Below are 17,757 nucleotides of genomic sequence, written 5' to 3' on the forward strand. Positions count from 1 at the left end.
AGTCACAGGCACAATCTCTGTACAGTATTCCTCTCTCTGGATCCTAGCGGGAACAGAAAGGTCAGCCTCCTTCCTATTGGAGGTCATGTCCCAGCCCGTGGAAGTGGCAATCATTGGGTTCTGTAAAGCACTTGGGACTTGGGAGGAGCACTAAGACCGAGCGGCTCACCTGTGCCCTGAGACACACCCCCCCCCTTTAGCAGAAATAAAATTCTGAAAATTACAAATGAGATTCCCTGATTAGCAGTGTTCTTCATATTGTCAGACTAGTGTGCCATGTGGGTGTGACACCCTTGACTGTGAAAAACGCTTCGCTTTTGAAACCTTCCCGGCCTTGCTCTGTGTGTCTTTCTCTCTGTCTTGTTCTGATCTATACTCTTTTGCTGTAATAAAGCTATAATCACAAGTTTTTATTTTAAAGAGAGGTATGGAAATCATAGGGGATATAAGATGTCTAGGTGGTTAGGAATCACTGCTCTTGGGGCCAGCCCGGCATTAGATCATTCCAGATTAATTGGCAGCTCCTGAATTCACCTGTGCCAGGGGTCACAGTGTCACTTGTCAGTCGTAACGCATCCTTTGAGGTACAGGCAACCTTAGCAACTAGTCATTTGTTTGGAGTTTAGTCTGCAGTTAGCTTAATTAGGGAGATTTGCAAGTATAAAAACAAATATAGTCTTGAATACCATAATCATACTGGCTGCATATCCAAAGGCATTCGCATGAGATGATAATGCTTAGTGGTGTGGGAGCATCTTAGTGTAGATAAACTCTGATGTTCATACAAAGATGGAATCACCTAACCATTCATTCCTTACGATGTTTCTGTAATCTGTTAAGCCGCAGTGCATGATCAAACTCTCTGTAAAGAGCCAATGGACAGAGTCTGCTAGAGTGAATGACCTGCCTTTCCACTGAAGGGAAGTTAATGATAGAGGAAAAGTCAGCGCCATGGAGACCAGAACTCAAGCTCTCCTGTCCTCAGTCTGGGTGGTCCCGTTAGCCAGAGAGACATTAGGACCCTGGGAGTGTCCCTGGGGCCTCCTGACCTTCTCTGCGGTCACCACTGACTTCCGCTTCCTGTCTTCGGTGCAGGGGAGGTGCAGGCCTTCTATGAGGATCTGAGCGGCCGGCAGTACGTGAATGAGGTCTTTAACTTCAGTGTGGACAAACTCTACGACCTGCTGTTCACCACCTCGCCCTTCCTGCGGGACTTCATGGAGCAGCGGCGCTTCTCTGGTCTGGACCCTGCCTGGCTGTCTGCCCCTTCCCCTTTCTCCTTCCTCTCTCCCCCTCTTCCCAGACAGTCTCCTCTGCCGGAGCACTTAGTGGTCCAGCTGCCTTCTTTTTGGACTTACCTGGCACAGGAGCTCCTTCGGGCCGTCTGTCCCTCTTTTCCCCCAGTGCAGCATCTTTACTTAAGGCCTCTGTCACCAGGCACCACAGAATCAGTACTGACCAAGACCTGCCTGGCCTCCAGCTTTGCATCTCATTCAGTCCTCAAAGCTGCCTGCACGCAGGTCCTGGGCTGCCCTGCACTGATGCTTCAGGAACCTGAAGCCCTGGGCTGTGAAGGGACTGAGCAGGGATTCATTTCTAGGACCCAGAGGGTTTGTGCTCTGGGTAGCACCAAGTCCCTCTGCTGGAAGAGGACATGTTAGGGACACGGAGAGGTCATGCCCTAGAGGAGAGAACTTGTTCCCAAGGGACCCAGGGCCCTTGCCACAGTAACTCTAGTGTTGCCAGCACCCCTGTAGGTGGCCTCAGGACCTTCTGCCCTAGTCCGGGAACAATCAGCATTCTGGAGCCCCGCGCAGAATTTCAGCAATGCTACAATGAGCTCCTTTCTGCTCCGGCTCCCCCTCCTCCCACCCTGCTCTCCTGGCCCCTGGGCTCCCATTGGCTTCCTGGGTGGAGGGTGCTGCTGCTGGTAGACAGCATGGACCGAGAAGTTCACAGGCGGGGGGATCCAGATGTGGGGAATGGCACCGCTCTCCCTTCCTCACTCCACCGCTGCCCTCTCCCCTCAGATATCATCTTCCATCCGTGGAAGAAGGAAGAGAATGGAAACCAAAGCCGAGTGATCCTCTATACCATCACCCTTACCAACCCTCTGGCTCCCAAAACTGCCACTGTCAGGGAGACACAGGTGAGCCCAAAGAGGTCAGAGGTGGCTCCGAGTGGGCCAGGAAGTTCCGAACTGGAGTGAAGGATGAGGGCTGAGTGGTGGCTGGATGCTCTGTGTCTGCCCTTCGGGAGTTGTTGGGTGGGGTGGGGAGATTCGAGAAGGTTCTTTTCTGGTCTTGCTGCTCTTCAGTTTTGGACAGTAGGCTTTGCTCCCCACAGACCATGTACAAGGCGAGCCAGGAGAGCGAATGCTACGTGGTCGATGCGGAGGTCCTCACCCACGACGTGCCCTACCACGACTACTTCTACACCGTCAATCGCTACACGCTCACCCGCGTGGCCCGAAACAAGAGTCGACTCAGGTGCGGGTTTCAAGGGTCTGAGGGTTCAAGGGTTCAGATGGGTCTTTCTGTTAGATGATGTCCCCTTGTTCTGAGGGACAGAGCCTGAGAATTTACCTGCTGACTCTTAGTTTATCTTCTCACAAAAGCCTCCTGGGCCCTTCAGGTCTCTGTGCTGATGACTCATTCCTGTCTCTATGTTGTGTTCCCTTTACCATTTGGAATGCCTCTTAGTAAGACCTTATCACTTCCACGCTTTATAAGTTGTCTGAGACTTACTCAGTACTGTGTAGGTGGGTTTTCTAGTTTTGCTGGACTCTTTGGAATGATCCCAGAAGGTAGATTTACCACTAGTGCTCAGATAAGTCACTGTGAAGAGTCTCGTCACCAGTTCAGTACTGAAACTCAGCTCTTAGAAGCAAAAGCCTATGCTCTTTGCCACAGGCGGAGGGTGCTGTGATTTCCTGTTGGTGTCCCTGCTAGGAATCGTGATTTTCTGTTGGTGTTCCTGTTAGGAATCCCACCCTTCTTGGGCAGCTCTCAGCCTTTTCACATCAGAGTCCAGAGAATGTTGCAAGGATGAACACTCAGCTCTGGACACTGGTGCACAGTCACGGGGAGGAGGAAGTGTAGACGCCAAGGTTTTAAGAAGCATGTGGTCTAATTGAGAACTTAAGACACACACCCGCTGGGAAATCATCACATTGTTTATCTGTGTTACAGGCTGAGTTCTTTTGGTTGTAAGGAGCAAGAAATTCATTCATATAATTCAAATAAAGTAGGAGTTAAGAGTTACACAGATCTTGTAGGAGGCAAGAAAAAGCTTAATACCTGAACCCAAAGATCTTGTCTCTTTCTCATCCTCTTCATTTTTATTTATTTGTTTAGTTTTTGGTTTTCCTTAGAGCTGAGTGCTTTGTGCTGCTCCCTGATCTTCATAACCTTCCCTTCCCTCACACTTCTCTTCTGCCTTCCTTCTCATTCTTGCTGTCTCCTCTCACATCCCTCACTTGCACCCCGCCCCCATCAGTGCTCAGTGCCTGTTTCTTAACTCCACACTCCTCAGAGGATCTTTCTGTCCTGGGTCTCTGTGCAGTCCACACAAGCAAGCTGGTGGACCTTGGCTAGAACTTCACAGGGACAAGCCCATGCTCCGTGCACTGAGCAGGTGCTGGCTCTGAAGCCAGCTGGCTCAGAGTGTAGGTATTTCCAGGTAGGAGTAGCATCCCCAAGGAGGGGCCAGGCAGGGCAGGTGCCCTTGCACACAGGGAGCATGAGCTGGATCTCTTGGCGCACACACACTCACCCGACAAGGAAGCAGCAAGCAAGGCTGCTCTAAGGGCAGGGAGGAGCCCATGCTGCAAGGGGTATGGACACAGTGTGGGATCGTGAAAGAATTCTGGGCTTGGATTCAGATTCCTTCTGGCTTGCCCAAATATTCAGAACTTCTGTGCCTTCAACTATAAAATGAGAACAGAGTTCCTGTTTTCTTTGGCCAGAAAGAGAGGATGATGAGAGAGACAAAAAGAGTTCTGAACATCTAAAATGCAATGCAGATGCAACGCTGCCTTGGGTGTAAACATGAATTCCCTTTGCCCAGCAGTGGTGGGGCTGCCTGTGAAACAGTGATCTTATTCCTGGCTTGTTCCTTAGGGTCTCCACAGAGCTGCGCTATCGGAAACAGCCTTGGGGCTTAGTGAAAACCTTCATTGAGAAGAACTTCTGGAGTGGGCTGGAGGACTACTTCCGCCACTTAGGTGAGTGCTATGGTCTCTCAGTGCTGTTTGAGCTGCAGAAACAAAGTGGACTGTCCAGCTGTCATGCAGGGGAATGGGAAGTGGACAGTAAAGGGAGAGACAGAGACAATGAAGTGACTTTGTGGGGTCCCTAAGTCTGCCCACCAGATGGATACCAATTCAGTGTGTATATGGATATGAGCATTTTCAACTGTCTAATAATATAGCCTTATGACATAATTAAGGCATGTGTAAAACCTACCCCTGTGCACCTTTTGTGATACTCAAGGTGATGATAATTTTTTGAGAGCTATCTATGAATCACTTGTGAATGCCTCTACTTAGAAAGTATGTGATCTCCTCCAGTCTGTACCTATGTCTAGTTGAGATGTGCAGATACTGGTGCGCATGACTCTATGCAACTTTGAACCCAGAAGAGAGGCGTAGCAGGGATGGACCCCAGAATTACTTGCTGCAAGCATCCTAAGGGTAATCTGCCAACTGGCCAACTTCTTAGGATACAGAACAGAAAAGTCATCCTTGTAGAACTTGTGGAGGCCATTGCACAGGGCTGGAAGTACAGGAAGACAGCCTGTCTTGTGATCCTTCTGTCCCTGTCAGAGAGTGAGCTCACCAAAACAGAAAGTACCTACCTGGCTGAGATGCACAGGCAGTCTCCCAAGGAGAAGGCCAGCAAGGCTCCGACAGTGCGGAGAAGAAAGCGGCCCCATGCCCACCTGCGGGTGCCCCACCTGGAAGAGGTGATGAGCCCTGTCACGACACCCACTGATGAAGATGTGGGCCACCGGATCAAGCATGTAGCAGGTGTGTTCTAGGTGGAGATGCGTGGTATGGATTGGGTCTTCGATCTGGCTGGAATCATATGCTCACGCCATGACATATATGCATGCTCATTCTATGTCCTGGGTACGAGTTTGCCATAATTTGAATGTAACTTACTAAATCAGAAGTTCCCGATGCTCTGTCTACTTCCCTTTGCCCTTTAAGTTCCTCAGCCTCTCCTGAACCCTTATGAATTCTGCTTAGCAAAGGTTTCCTCTGGGTTTCTGTTCCCTAAGCTCTATGGCTGCCCACATCAGCTCTCATGTGCATCATCCGTGTTTTAGGGAAAAGACACTAAGGAGAAGCCAAAAGCCACATCCTAGGTTTCATTTATAACCCAAAGATCAGGGAGTCTAAAGCAGTCCCTAGTCCCTTGGTCTCCCAAACCTAGCAAGGGACCTAGAAGTTGACAGATCCATCTTTTGCAAACTGTCCTCTGCACACTGCTGGTAGTTCATCAGAACTGCAGGAGGATGAGGGAGGCAGATGAAGGGGAGGATAATGCCGGCCTCCTGAACCCTGCTTTCTGCTTTAATCAGAGCACTCCTGGCTAGGTGTTTGACCCACACCATTTCTGATTGATGCATTTAAGTGATCTGATTCTCAGAGAGGTTTTGTGACTTTCTAGGTATTATGAGGCTGATTTTGGATAAAGCCAGGCCTGGAAGCCAGATACCTCTAGTCCTGGACTCCTTCCCTTCCTTTTGCAAAGCTCACTGTGTCCTGTACCTGCATATTCCCACTACTGAGGTCACTGAGTTTCTTATTTGTTCACTGATTACCTGACTTCATCGCGACCTTTCCCTTTGGAGAGTCTGTCTGCTCCTGTTGCAGGGCCAGGAGAAACAGCTGTAGCATTGGTGCTTGAGCAGTGTCAGCAGTTAGTGGACTTTTGAGCCATGACTGTGACCGTGCTTTATTCCCCCACAGGTTCCACGCAGACGAGGCACATCCCCGAGGATGCTCCCAGTGGTCTCCACCTGCAGAGCGTGTCCAAGCTGCTGATGATTATCAGTTGTGTGTAAGGAACTCTAGTTTCTCAGCCCACCCCTGCCACAACATCTTTTCTGTCTGATGCAGGAAAATCATCCTCTACCCCTCAAAGTGTGTGGGAGAGCTTCTTTGCACTTTTCCCTTTTCTTTTCTTTTTTTCTTTCTTTTTTGTCCTGTATTCCTGTCTGTCTGGATCCATTTCTGTCTGTCATTTACCTCTTTTCTTCTTTTTTCTGTTTCACTCAGCATTTATGTACAATAGGCTTTGAGAGAGGGGGAAAAAAAGTCATACACAGCACCCATGTCTCTAAGGAACTAGAGTATTAAGTGGGTGAGAGAGACAGGCTATTTAGAATTTTTACACAGGAGGATAGATAACACTAAGCCAAGGATACTCCAGAGCACTTTAGGCGTCTGTTCATTTGCAGAAACATTTTGGGTGTTTGTTCAGTGCCAGGTACTAGAACCATGAACTCATGAAGCCCACACTTTGGCAGGGTCACTAGATAAAACTGATGACTCTAATCCAGGACAAATAGGTTCTTATTGTAATGTAGATGATGTGTAACTCTATGACATTATTAAACCATAGACTCAATAATTTGCATGAAATGTTACCAAGCTAGGGAGATGAGCAGTGGACTGAAATAAGGATTAAGATAGGAGGTCACTGCTAGCTCTGATGTTCATGCCGGTGCTTGCCCAGAATTTTGTAAACCATATTGAGTAGGCAGCAGATGGGACAGCCAAGAACATTTGGTTCCATTTGGTTCAGCCCTGCCTGCATCCCCGCTTCCCTGGATGAGGCTGGCTTGGGTGGCTGGCGGGCACAGTAGCTGCCGGCAGACATGGACTCTCCCCACTGCACACCGGGGATCAGGCCGTCTCTAGTTCTGTCTTCTGGGGCCTCTCAAGTCCTCCCTGAAGCTTTTGCAGAAAGGCAGAGCCAGGAGTACAGCCTTACCCTTGGAAAACTGGAGGAATCCCACAAGTGACATGGCCAGACTGGCCTGATGACAATATTGCAGATGGATTGGAAGAAAAAAGACCCGAGGCAGGGAGGTCCATCTGAGCCAGCCACAGTGGTCTCAGCGAGAATGGCTGTCGGGTTGAGTGAGGGAATGGAACGGAGAGATCTCAGAAGGGGAAGATTTAGGAGCCATTTGGTTATGCCACGAAGGAAGGGGAGCTTCTGATCAGAGGGACTGTAGGAGGGTGTGCCATTAACAGAAACCTGGGATTTGGTGGGAAGTTGTTCGAGAAGCGCACTCAGTTCCAGAATGTCTGAGTTGTCACGGGTTATGCAGGGGGAGGTGGCGTGAATTCGTTGGTGTGCACCTGTTACTTAGGAGTCATGCTAATTACCCACAGTGCTAAGGCCATGTGTAAGTGGAGTAGCATATACCCTGTGTCAGGGACAGGCCAGAGATGACCCTGGGGAACTCCTTAGAGGAAGAAATCCTCAGAGGAACTAAAGGAATCTACTAAGCATATTTGAAGTGTAACATAAAGGAGATTAGAATTTTTCCTGACTATAGCATTAGAAACCAAGATGTTACAGTATTACAGCATTAATAGGTACGAAGACAGGTGTAAAATCAGTAATCACATTTTACAATAGCAATTTAATGTGATTCGTGGCATTCTTTTGTCATAACTGCATCTAGTATTGGATTTTGGTAAATAGAAAACATTAACTTGAGGTCAATTCTGTGTGTCAGCTCCCTGCATTCTGATTTGGGTGAATCTTGAAGCATGGCGTCAGCCAGCCCCGAGGCATGTTTTAGGAGAAGCAGACCCTCCATGTCAGCACACGAGACCCAGGCTGTGTCAGCAGAGGGACACAGCACCGTTTGGCCAGTGTCTGGCAAGCCCCTAACCAGCATCTACCCGCAGGGTGGTGACTCAACCTCCCGCCTCTTCTCTCAATCAGAGTCTTTACTGTCACAGCACCCAAGGGTGCCCCTTGGCCTTCTAGCACAACCAGGGTTGTAAACGGGACCCTAGAAGTGGACATGACGTGAAGAGGTGGCCATTCGGATAACTCAGTGCACATGGCTATAGCTTGGGACAGGAGCGCTGGAGTTCAGCACACACTTCAGAGTTCTTTAAGAAAGAGCTTACCCAGAATGCAGAAGAGCCCAGGGATTTGTGGCTGCTGGCTGAATCGAGACTCCTTTCCACAGTACCAGGACCACAAACCAAAAAATCACTCGCATACACACACTTGGAAAAGTTTAAGGCTTAGTGAAGGCTTTCTTCCCCATTACTCAGCTTTTCCCCCACCTGTTTGTTTTACCTTCCTGTTTCTGTCATCTTCTTTCTTCCTATGTGTGTCTCTCCGTCCACTCCGTGGCCGGCCTGTTGTACGCCAGAGTGTTTTACATCTGTTCTTCCCCATCCATGGACCAACTTCAGTAGGGGTATGTCCTTATTGAGAAGACTGGGCTTCAGAGAAGCTGGGAAACCTGATAAGGAATTAAGTGGTGACCCCAGATTTGGGCCAGTTCTGTGTCTCTGAATCCTCTCTTCACCCCTAGTTTTATCTCTACGCTGTGAATCTCCACTTCCCACTGGGCCTTCCAGCCCTTGGGTCCTTCTTATATTCTCACTCAGACCCTGGGAGGCTTCCGCTGGTCCCTGTGACCCCTGAGAGACAAGGGCGGGGGGGGGGCCTTTGCAGCTTTAAGGGAGATCTGCCAGCAGAGCCGGGGACCCCACCAGGTCTTCCTTCCTAGCATCGAGTTGATCAGGAAATCTCCAAGAAACCTAAAAATAAATCCACTGCGCTTCCTCCTGTTCCTTCCTGCCAGTTCACACTCATTCCTTGTGTCTTTGCTGTCCGTGTTTCTTACACGCTCACTTATCTCTGGCTCAGTGTAAGTGCAGTTTCCTCCTTTCCCATGCTCCTGTTTCTAACCTCTGCCTCCTCCCCATTTTTCTCCTTGCTCCCACTAGGATCTGTTTCAGGTACTGGCTCTGATTCACCCTTAATCGTGTTTCCTCTCCGCTTACCTCCTTGGCTCCGGCACCTGATTTCAGGTGTCTTGCTGTCTCCACTTTGAGTGCGTTCACCCACACTCCTCTCCATGGCTCTCCTGCTGTGCCCTCAGCCCCTGGGGGAGGTCAGGCTGCTCTTCTGTGCCCCTGCCTTCATCCCTGCGGCTCATTCATGTCCTCCCCGAGATGCTTCCGATGGCCCCGTGGGCAGGCACAGCAGCCTGTGCGGGTGGGGAGAGGCCTGGCTGAGATTCCATCTCATGGCTGCTGCTGTATTCCTGCGTCTCTCTCCTAGTCTGGTGCTGCTGGTTTTCCTTAACATGATGCTCTTCTACAAGCTCTGGATGTTGGAATACACCACCCAAACCCTCACTGCCTGGCAGGGTCTGAGGCTTCAAGAAAGGTAATCCTGGCCACACCCCTGTACGTGTACCACATCCACCTGTACCCCACCAAGTGCTGATCCCTGACCTCTGCCTCCCCTGGGACACCCCACCCCCTTGCCCAGGGGACAGCCCTTTGGATGAGCTCTTAGGCAAGCTCCAAAACACTGTTCCTGTAGTCATCCTCTTGTTATTTGGGCATGGGAGTCCCGGGGCAGTTGGCAGAGGTCAAAGCACTCTGATGTGACTCTCTGTCCTTTAGGGGTCTGGGAGCACAGGACAGTCTGCTGAGCATAACTCCAGCTGCTGGGGTGCCCCTTCTTCTGCCCCACAGGTTACCCCAGTCTCAGACAGAATGGGCCCAGCTCTTAGAGTCCCAACAAAAGTACCACGATACTGAGCTCCAAAAGTGGAGGGAGATCATCAAATCCTCAGTGATGCTCCTTGACCAGGTGAGATGCCCCGTCCTCTCCGCCTCCCCCTAGCTTTCAGGAGTGGGAGCTCCCTGTAAATTCTGAGAGAGGTCCGGTCTCTGTCACTACCCTCTCCTGAAGTCCTTCCTCCTCCCATTCATTCTTCTCCCAGACAACCTATTGTTCTGATTGTAAAGCCAATTTTGAATGGGCAGTTAGAAACAGATGCCTTCCTTAGAATAATGACAATACATTGGGTTTGCCACAGAAAGGTTGTGAATTAGATGAAATAAGAACTAGGTTAGATGAAATAAGAACTCACTTGGTCTCTGTCTCTTTCTGTCTGTGTCTCTCTGTCCTTCTCTCTTTCTGTCCACTTTGGTCTCTTTGTCCATCTCCTTCTCTATGACTCTCTGTCTCTGTCTCTGTCTCTGTCTCTCTCTGTCTCTGTCTCTCTCTCTCTCTCTCTTTCTCTCTGTCTCTTTGTCTCTCTCTTTCTCTCTCTCCTTCTGTCTGTCTCTTTTACTTACAGTCACCCTCAAACTGGATGACTATATTACATCTTTGTTTTACAACTTGTCTGTGTAATATAGTTAACTAGCCTATTCCAAGAACCACATTTAAGGAAATTAGACTGGGGCACAAATCAATAATTAGTTCAGTTGCCTTGAGGAAGATAACTTTTTCTTTTCTCTAGAAAAATGGGATATTTTATAAAAGTGCCCCCATATGGTTGCCAAGGCCATGGGAAATTCTTGTCCTATGCAAAATAATCAAAGAGTTCCAAACTTGTCCCCCTAAATTAAAATTTCTGTTCTCAAAAAGGTGTTATTCTGATGTCACCTGGTTGGCTAGAACTGAGATAGAATCCCAACTTTGCTATTAATAGGTTTGTGACCATGAGGAGAAGGGTGTAATCTTAGTGAGATTCAGCTTCCTCATGGTGATCACAGCTTCATGGAATAACAGTCAGAACTGAAAGTGGTCATAGTGGAATTTTAGCTGTAAATTAGTCTTAATACAACTCGTAAGACCCAGTATTTACATTCACCTTTGGAGCTGTTTTTAAGGAGCGCATTTGGTTTGTTTGTTTCTGAGATAGAGGCTCTTTATTGTTCAAACTGGCCTTGAACTCACCATGTAACCCAAAGTGGCCTCAAAGTCATGCCAATCCTATTGCTTCAGCCTCCTAAATGCTGGGATTATAGGCATGCATCACCACACCTGGCTCAAGAAGGGCATGTTTGTAACCAAAAGAAGGTAAAAGCCCAGCAGAGTCTGAATGTCCCCTGGTATTAAGACAGTTGGTGGAGAAGCGAACCAAGAGCAAAATAACAGGATCCATCCAGACCAACGGGTGAAGGTTTAGGTTTCTTGCAAAACTAACTCCAAAGGACTGAAGTAGGACTAGAAATTAAGTTAAAATTTAATCCAGCCAATAAAAACAGATGCCTTATGGTTAGAGCTGTGCAGCAACAGAACAGGCCACTTCAGAAGACTGAGAATCTCACTTTGGAAGTGTTCAAGAATCACAAGATGGTACTGAATATGAAACTTGCAAATTAAAGGAGGGCCACTTTGGGCTGGCACCCCAGAGGTCTCTTCCAACTCTGGAATTATGTCCCCTAACTAGGGGTTTAGGGCGGTCAGGTTTTTAACCTGGTGGACTCTGCCTACAACAGTCAAAAGATGTTTAGTTTAATTCCCTTTTAAAAATAAGTTTCAAAAGAGAAATAAAGAATGTGGGAAATTTGGAGAGAGACGATACCAGATGTTCTAAGAATCCACTTTCTTACAAGAAGTATCTTCTCTTATAACAGAGTGGCTTTCTCAGAGACAGTATTTAAACATGCTATGGTCTGTTGGGCCATTTTATGATTCTCTGACTGAAACTGTTCCACTTAGACTCCATTCCATGGCTTAAAAATGTTCATTCACTGATGAGACCCAGCGTAAAGGCTGCACAGCTGTCTGCGTGGTGATTTTGGCTGTGTTACGGATGTTTCAGTCTCTGCACACATAAAGATGACTCAGTCCAGAGCGTTTATGTATGAGAGGCCAGAAGGGAGGAGACAGAGAGCCAGAGAAAGTCTGGGTTTGCCCCGGGTCTTTAGAGATGAGTGGGATTTGAGTAAGCAATATGAAAATTCATGGGCTGAGAGGACAGGGTGACAAAATGCATAAAGATGGGCAGACAGTATATTAGGACCTGTGGAAAACCAGAATGACTTTATGTGTCAAGGAGCAGTTTCACATGGTTCTGCACGGCACCTGAATGTGTAGAGTCCTGAATTCATTCATATAAGGGTCCCGCAGCACCAAGGCACAGCAAGCCTCACATGCGGGGCTTCTGGTGCTGGCTTTGTGGTCCCTCTTCTGCCTGAGACTGTGGCCCCTGGAACCACCCTGGCGCCCTTTTGCTCATGGATAAGGGGGGAACCTGCCACAGTAGCAGGATGTTGCAGGTGCTGCTGCCAGGAGACGCGCCCTGAGAACACAACCTGGGCCTGGGGTGGGGTCCCTGTCTTACAGATGAAAGACTCGCTCATCAATCTTCAGAATGGCATCAGGTCCCGGGACTACACATCAGACAGTGACGAGAGGCGGAACCGGTATCACTGACAAGGCAGGAACAGAGGTGGCTGCAGGAGGCCGGTGCAATACGTGTACATAGACCCTATAAATATATAAATATAAATATATAGAGAGAATATAAATATATATATATATATTATATACAGATTTTAAAAAGAGATAATGCCTACATACCAGGGAGAAGGAGCGGGCCCTCCCGCCCGCCCCGTGCCAGCCGGAGCAGCGATTCCCCTGGGGGAGGGGCCGAGGAGGGCGGGGAGCAGCTCTCCGCACCCACATCCCCTGACCCTCCTCTCCCACCCTCTGCTCCTCACCCCTTCCCTTGCTGGCCATTCTTGGCTCCCAGAAGGGAAAGGTTGCTGAGCCAAAGCTATGCCTGGGAAGACCCTCAGGTCCTGAAAGAAGTCTCACTGGGGGCATTGCCTAAGGTGCTTCATCCCCTGACTCCCTTTCGGTTGGTTTCCAGAATAAAAGAGAATCTGTTCTTCCCTCCCCTCCCCGAGCTTCCCCCCTGGTGTTCGCTTGAACACCAAGCAGGAGTCTGATCTCAGCTCCTGGCTAGGAGGCCAGGGCTGCGGACCTTGCCCAGAGCCTGGTGGGGAGGGCTGGGAGAATCTAGCACGGCGGCAGCGTCGTCGGTGAGCTCGGGCTTTGGAGCTGCAGGCTTCACTCGTGTTCGGAAAGGTTTCCCCTTGACCACCCCTGCGCCTTGCTCTGATCTGGGTAGGACGTGGACCCAATAAGGGCTGGGGATTTCTAACTTGCCCACCCCCTTTCTCTCTGGTTTTCGCCCAGGCTGGATCTGGGCGAACTGTCACTTTTTAGTGCCTAAAGTCCTATTGTTTCTCTGTGCCCTAAGAGCACGCTGTTTATTAGCCAGGATGGAGCATTTTTGACCTTGTTAAACCCCTTTTTGTGGTTATGAACAAGTCAAATCTGTGGCTCTAATTCCTTCCATTTGAGCTATGAATTTGATTTCTAGGATGAATCAGGGTATCTTAGGCCCTGCAGGTTTTAGAGAGAGAGAGAGAGAAGTCTCTAGCCAGTGTGGACTACAGGATCTTCCTCAAAACCAGATTCATTCAGTGGAGACCACGGGCTGAGACACTTTGCTTGTAGAAGAGCATCTGAGCCAAGGGAGAGGAGGAGTTGGTTATAGATAGGGGCCGGGGGTGGGGGGGGACCAGATGCCTCACAGGGGCCATTTCCTTGCTGACCATCTCAGCTTTGGGCCTGGGGGTTCTGCCGCAGGCTTGAGCACATCCTTCTCTGACCTCTGCTCCAGACAAATGTGTGGTCACTGAGGAACAGAAAGAAGATGCTGGGTTAGGGCCGGAGCCATCCTGGGTCTTTTTAGAGTTGGCCATGCTTTCATCTGATCTCATGGGGCCCTTCTGGGCAAGTTCACCACCCTTCATATACCAGCCTTTCCCCATCTGCTGACCGAAGGAGGCCTGCCAGCCCCAGACAGAGGCCAGGCGGTTTGTGGTCAGTGAAGGCAAGGAGAGCTCTCAGAGCCTGCTCCTTCTCCTAGGCTCTCCTTGATGCAAGGAGTAGAAGAGAACCCTAGTGTGTGTAGAACCACAGCACCAAGGATGGAAGCTTTTCATCAGTGATCTACCTCCCCCAGCCTTCTTTAGGAAGACCTTAGCATCCCATTTTGGAAGTTAAACAAAAGCCTGTTGACTTTCCAGTCTATCCAAGATTAAGGCCGTGGCATTTTCCTAAGAGCAGAATCAGAAAACAGAAGGATGCACACCTGTATCACCTGTGAGGCAGATAGATGAGAAGTCTGTCATTAGTTAGTCGTTCAACTACCACTGATGTCCCTCTCCAGAGGAGCAGGGCTGATGCCTTGGCTCAGGGAAGTGGTCCCCAAAGGTGTGTGTGCCCTCAGGCCAGTGGTGACTCTCAGTTCTTGTCCGGTACTTTGAGGGAGAGACACTGGAGAGGGTCACGCTCCATAACCCTTAGAGAAGGAAGCATGGAACAGAATGCTGGATATTTGCCCCTTAGAGTAGCCAGAAGCCAAAATCATCCCCTGAAACTGTGAAGAGCAGAAATTGTAAATTCTCAAATGTATTCCACACATAATTGTTGACTCAAGTCATTAACTATGAAAGGTTTCATGGGCCCTTTGAGCAGGTTTAGAAGTTGCTTGCTGGGAATGAAGTGACAGAAGTAGCCTGGTCCCTGTGAGGTACACTCTACTGCTCAGCTCTCTGGATCACTTGGAGGAGCAGTAGGTCAGGAGGAGGGTGCTTGTCCAAGGCACCCTCGGTTACTGCTGAATTGGACCCAGAGGCGATGTGTACATATGGGGAGTGTCTCCTGAGAGTCATGGGTCCTTCCAGAACTCTCTCTGTTCAATAATTGGTTTGGCTTTTAAGCCAGAAGATGACCAACAACTCTTTGCATTCCCAACCACAGTAGGATTCCCCTTAGCCAGTAACTTGAGAAAAGAAAAACTCACCCTCTCGGACAAGTCTGGAAGTGAGACAGTCGCGTGGCACTGTGATCCCTGCCAGTAGCCTGGCGTGTCCTGTCTGTGACAAAGCATCAGTTACTGCTTCCTGTCAGTACGTTTTGTTTTTGTTGACATGGGAACACTGGAATCACACAGATGTTTATCCGCAAGGATTCATGTGGTGACACACATGAGACTTTGTATTTAATTCTAAAGAGTTTGCAGTTTCTAACCAGGGAAACATGACTACAGGATCTACCCTTCCCCTCCTGCTTACGGTGACCAGGCTGGCCTTGGAAATGCCAATCATGTCTGCAACTCTACCCCCTTCCCTGCCTGAGACAAGAGGCTGACATCCAGGGCCAGCAAGCTCAGTGACTGGACACTCAGAAAGAGCACTGAATCAAAAGTCCAGAGACCGGACCTGTGTGATTCTTCATTGTAGAGCTTCAGTACACACCTGTAACAGGAGGCTGGGGTGGGCCATCTGAAGGGCAGGTTCGAGCTTTGGCTTTGATTGAGATTGGGCTAGAGCCTCACGACTGGCCTTTCCCGGGATAGGAAGGTTGTCTGGCAGGAGGCAGTGGTTTTCTAGACCAGAGCTTCTCCGCTGTGTAGTAGACAGTAGGGCCCTGTGTGGGTTCCCGAGAAACCTGCAGTGGTTAGACTTTGTTCTCGGGGTCCAGGAGGAGTAGGGAGGCCCAGAGGCAGAGAGATTGTTGTTCAGTATTAACCTAGGCGTGGTTTTCCCTTCTTGGGTCTAGTTCCTATCTGGGAAAGGAACTTCTTCTAACCTAGCAGAAGTACACTGATAGCAAGAAGAGCCGAATCCTGAACTGCGCCTCCCTTCCGTCTCTAGGCTCCTTCCATCTATCCTGCTCCTCCACAGAGGACACAGTGGAGAGAAGCCACTTCTGATTCTAGCACTTCTCTTTGGGTTCAACCAAAACAAACAAAAAACTCTGCTGTGGTTAGATAAAGTCCTCAAGCTGCCTATGGGCAGCGGCAGTAAGAACCTTTGATTACAAGGAGTAAGGGGGACCAAGAGGCCTTAAGAGGAATCTTTTGCTGGAAGTGGATTCTCTCCGTGTCCTGTCCCTGCCCGCCACACACTTGGACTACACCTATGGTATTTGCAGGCAGCATGTCTAGGGTGAAGTCTTGGAGCAGAATCTTTCTGGACGGTCTATGGTCCCAGAGAGGCCCTTTCTGTGCCATATCACACCACTTGAGCTCTGCAGGGCAGCCAAACCAGCCCATTCCTGCTAGGGCCCCTTGGAGAAATAGTACTCTTGTCTCCTCCCTTCCATGGCAGGGCTGTGCCCCCACTCCTCGAATCCCAGGACCCAACCATACTCCCGTATAAACTGCACCCGGCTCCCTCCCCACCCCTAGTCTGTGGGACAATCATCCCATGCGTCCCTTGACATCCTTGGTCCTTCCTCCTTCAATCTCCAGCAGGCTGGCCCCCTCCCTTTCACCTACGTCTTCTTCCAGAAGATGCATTTTGGGTCTACAACGAGTTTACTTCTGGAAGGACACCTTTCAACACCCCTGCTTTCCTGATGCGGAGCAGGAATTTGCACATGGTGTAGAGAGCTCCCCCTCCCACCTCTCTGCCCAGCCTTGTTTACCTCACTCTTGCTCCGGCCATGGCTGTGAAGGGCCTAGCCAGCTCCCTGTTTTGATGATCTGTGCGACAGCTCAGGGGTCTTGAGACTCGTGGTCCTCAGCAGGCCTGGGAGCCCAGATTGGACCTTTGGCTCCTGGTGAGAAGCACTTTGCCTGCCAAGATTTGTTGATGCCAGACGATCTCCCCAACACATGAAGGCTTGAAGGACATTGTCATCTCTGCCTCTTGGCCCTCCTTGCGTCTCTCAACACAATAAGACATTGTAGAAGCAAAATAGCAGCACATGCCCCAGGCAGGACAGCTGGCTCTGTCTGGGGAGCTGGCCCTGGGCTCGGTGGCCTTGTGGAGACTGCACAGTAAAAGCAACCATTTTTGCCAACGAAAGAATGTGGCTCCCCACATTTCCTTACCCTGCACTCTAGGGTCAGACCACTCTCTGCATGGACCAGACCATCTTCCCAAACCCATGGTGCTCCTCCTCCCGCACTTAACCTAGGCTCCAAGATGGGGAGGGATGGACCACAGGCTACGTCGGCCACCACATGTTCCTGACATGGGGTGGGACGGGGTGAGGCAGAGGGAACAGCCCCAACATCTGCACTGGGCCATATATGTGGGGAAGAACACAGGTTAGTTGCAGTTGAGTTGTCTGGCTGTCTGTATTTGGATCTGTAACTGTACTCTGCCTGGCGCTGTGCGCAAGGTTTGAAAACACTGCTAGTACCTAGAAACCTACATGGCTACCCAGCCAAATCTTAATGTAAAGTAGCTAGAGCCATGGAAGTGCAGTACAAATTAAAAGAAAAAAGTATTGAATTACAGATCACGGTGTGTGTGTTTATTGCTTCAACTCAACGGAGCTCATCACCCCAAATGCTTCTAGCCTTCTTCCCACCTATGCTCTGGTCTTCCCAGCTGTCCACCTCAGGCCAGCGGGCAGCCTGATCAATGCAGTGGCCTGAGTTCAAGCTGCAGCATCACTGTTTGCCAGTACTGTGGCCTTGGGCTCCACCCGCCACTCCAACCCTCCGTGCCTTACAGATCATGTCAGTGTTTTGTTTTTAAAGTGCATGTGTCTTAGAGTGTGGTGACAGGTACTGCACCGAGACAACTTTAAATCTCAGTCAGTACCATAATAGGAGTGGCAGACTGAATCCTGAGAGTTTCTTTTTATACATCCCCTTTCGACACTTCCAGGATGATGGACTTTGCCAGCCTTATGTTAC

At 49.6% G+C, this 17,757-nt stretch overlaps 1 protein-coding gene across 20 annotated transcripts in view; it reads left to right on the forward strand.

The window, feature by feature from the left end:
• Nucleotides 1-17,352, forward strand: part of Gramd1b (GRAM domain containing 1B) — a 227,975-nt gene extending 210,623 nt beyond the window's left edge. For 15 of the 20 annotated variants that reach the window (XM_063255956.1, XM_063255957.1, XM_063255960.1 and 12 more), the window contains 9 exons: nt 1,096-1,239; nt 2,031-2,149; nt 2,347-2,489; nt 4,122-4,225; nt 4,826-5,029; nt 5,978-6,068; nt 9,336-9,443; nt 9,686-9,875; nt 12,369-17,352. In XM_063255956.1, the coding sequence (XP_063112026.1) occupies nt 1,096-1,239; nt 2,031-2,149; nt 2,347-2,489; nt 4,122-4,225; nt 4,826-5,029; nt 5,978-6,068; nt 9,336-9,443; nt 9,686-9,875; nt 12,369-12,458 (1,193 nt within the window). In that variant the 3' untranslated portion in view covers nt 12,459-17,352. Of the gene's footprint in view, nt 1-1,095; nt 1,240-2,030; nt 2,150-2,346; nt 2,490-4,121; nt 4,226-4,825; nt 5,030-5,977; nt 6,069-8,998; nt 9,288-9,335; nt 9,444-9,685; nt 9,876-12,368 lie in introns of those variants that run through there. The other 5 variants (XM_063255976.1, XM_063255959.1, XM_063255958.1 and 2 more) reach the window with 2 other exon arrangements.
• Nucleotides 17,353-17,757: the final 405 nt, after the last annotated feature.

The sequence above is a fragment of the Cavia porcellus genome, unplaced genomic scaffold (assembly GCF_034190915.1).
Source record: "Cavia porcellus strain 051 isolate PalLab524CR breed Dunkin Hartley unplaced genomic scaffold, mCavPor4.1 scaffold_9, whole genome shotgun sequence".
NCBI classification, from domain to species: domain Eukaryota; kingdom Metazoa; phylum Chordata; class Mammalia; order Rodentia; family Caviidae; genus Cavia; species Cavia porcellus.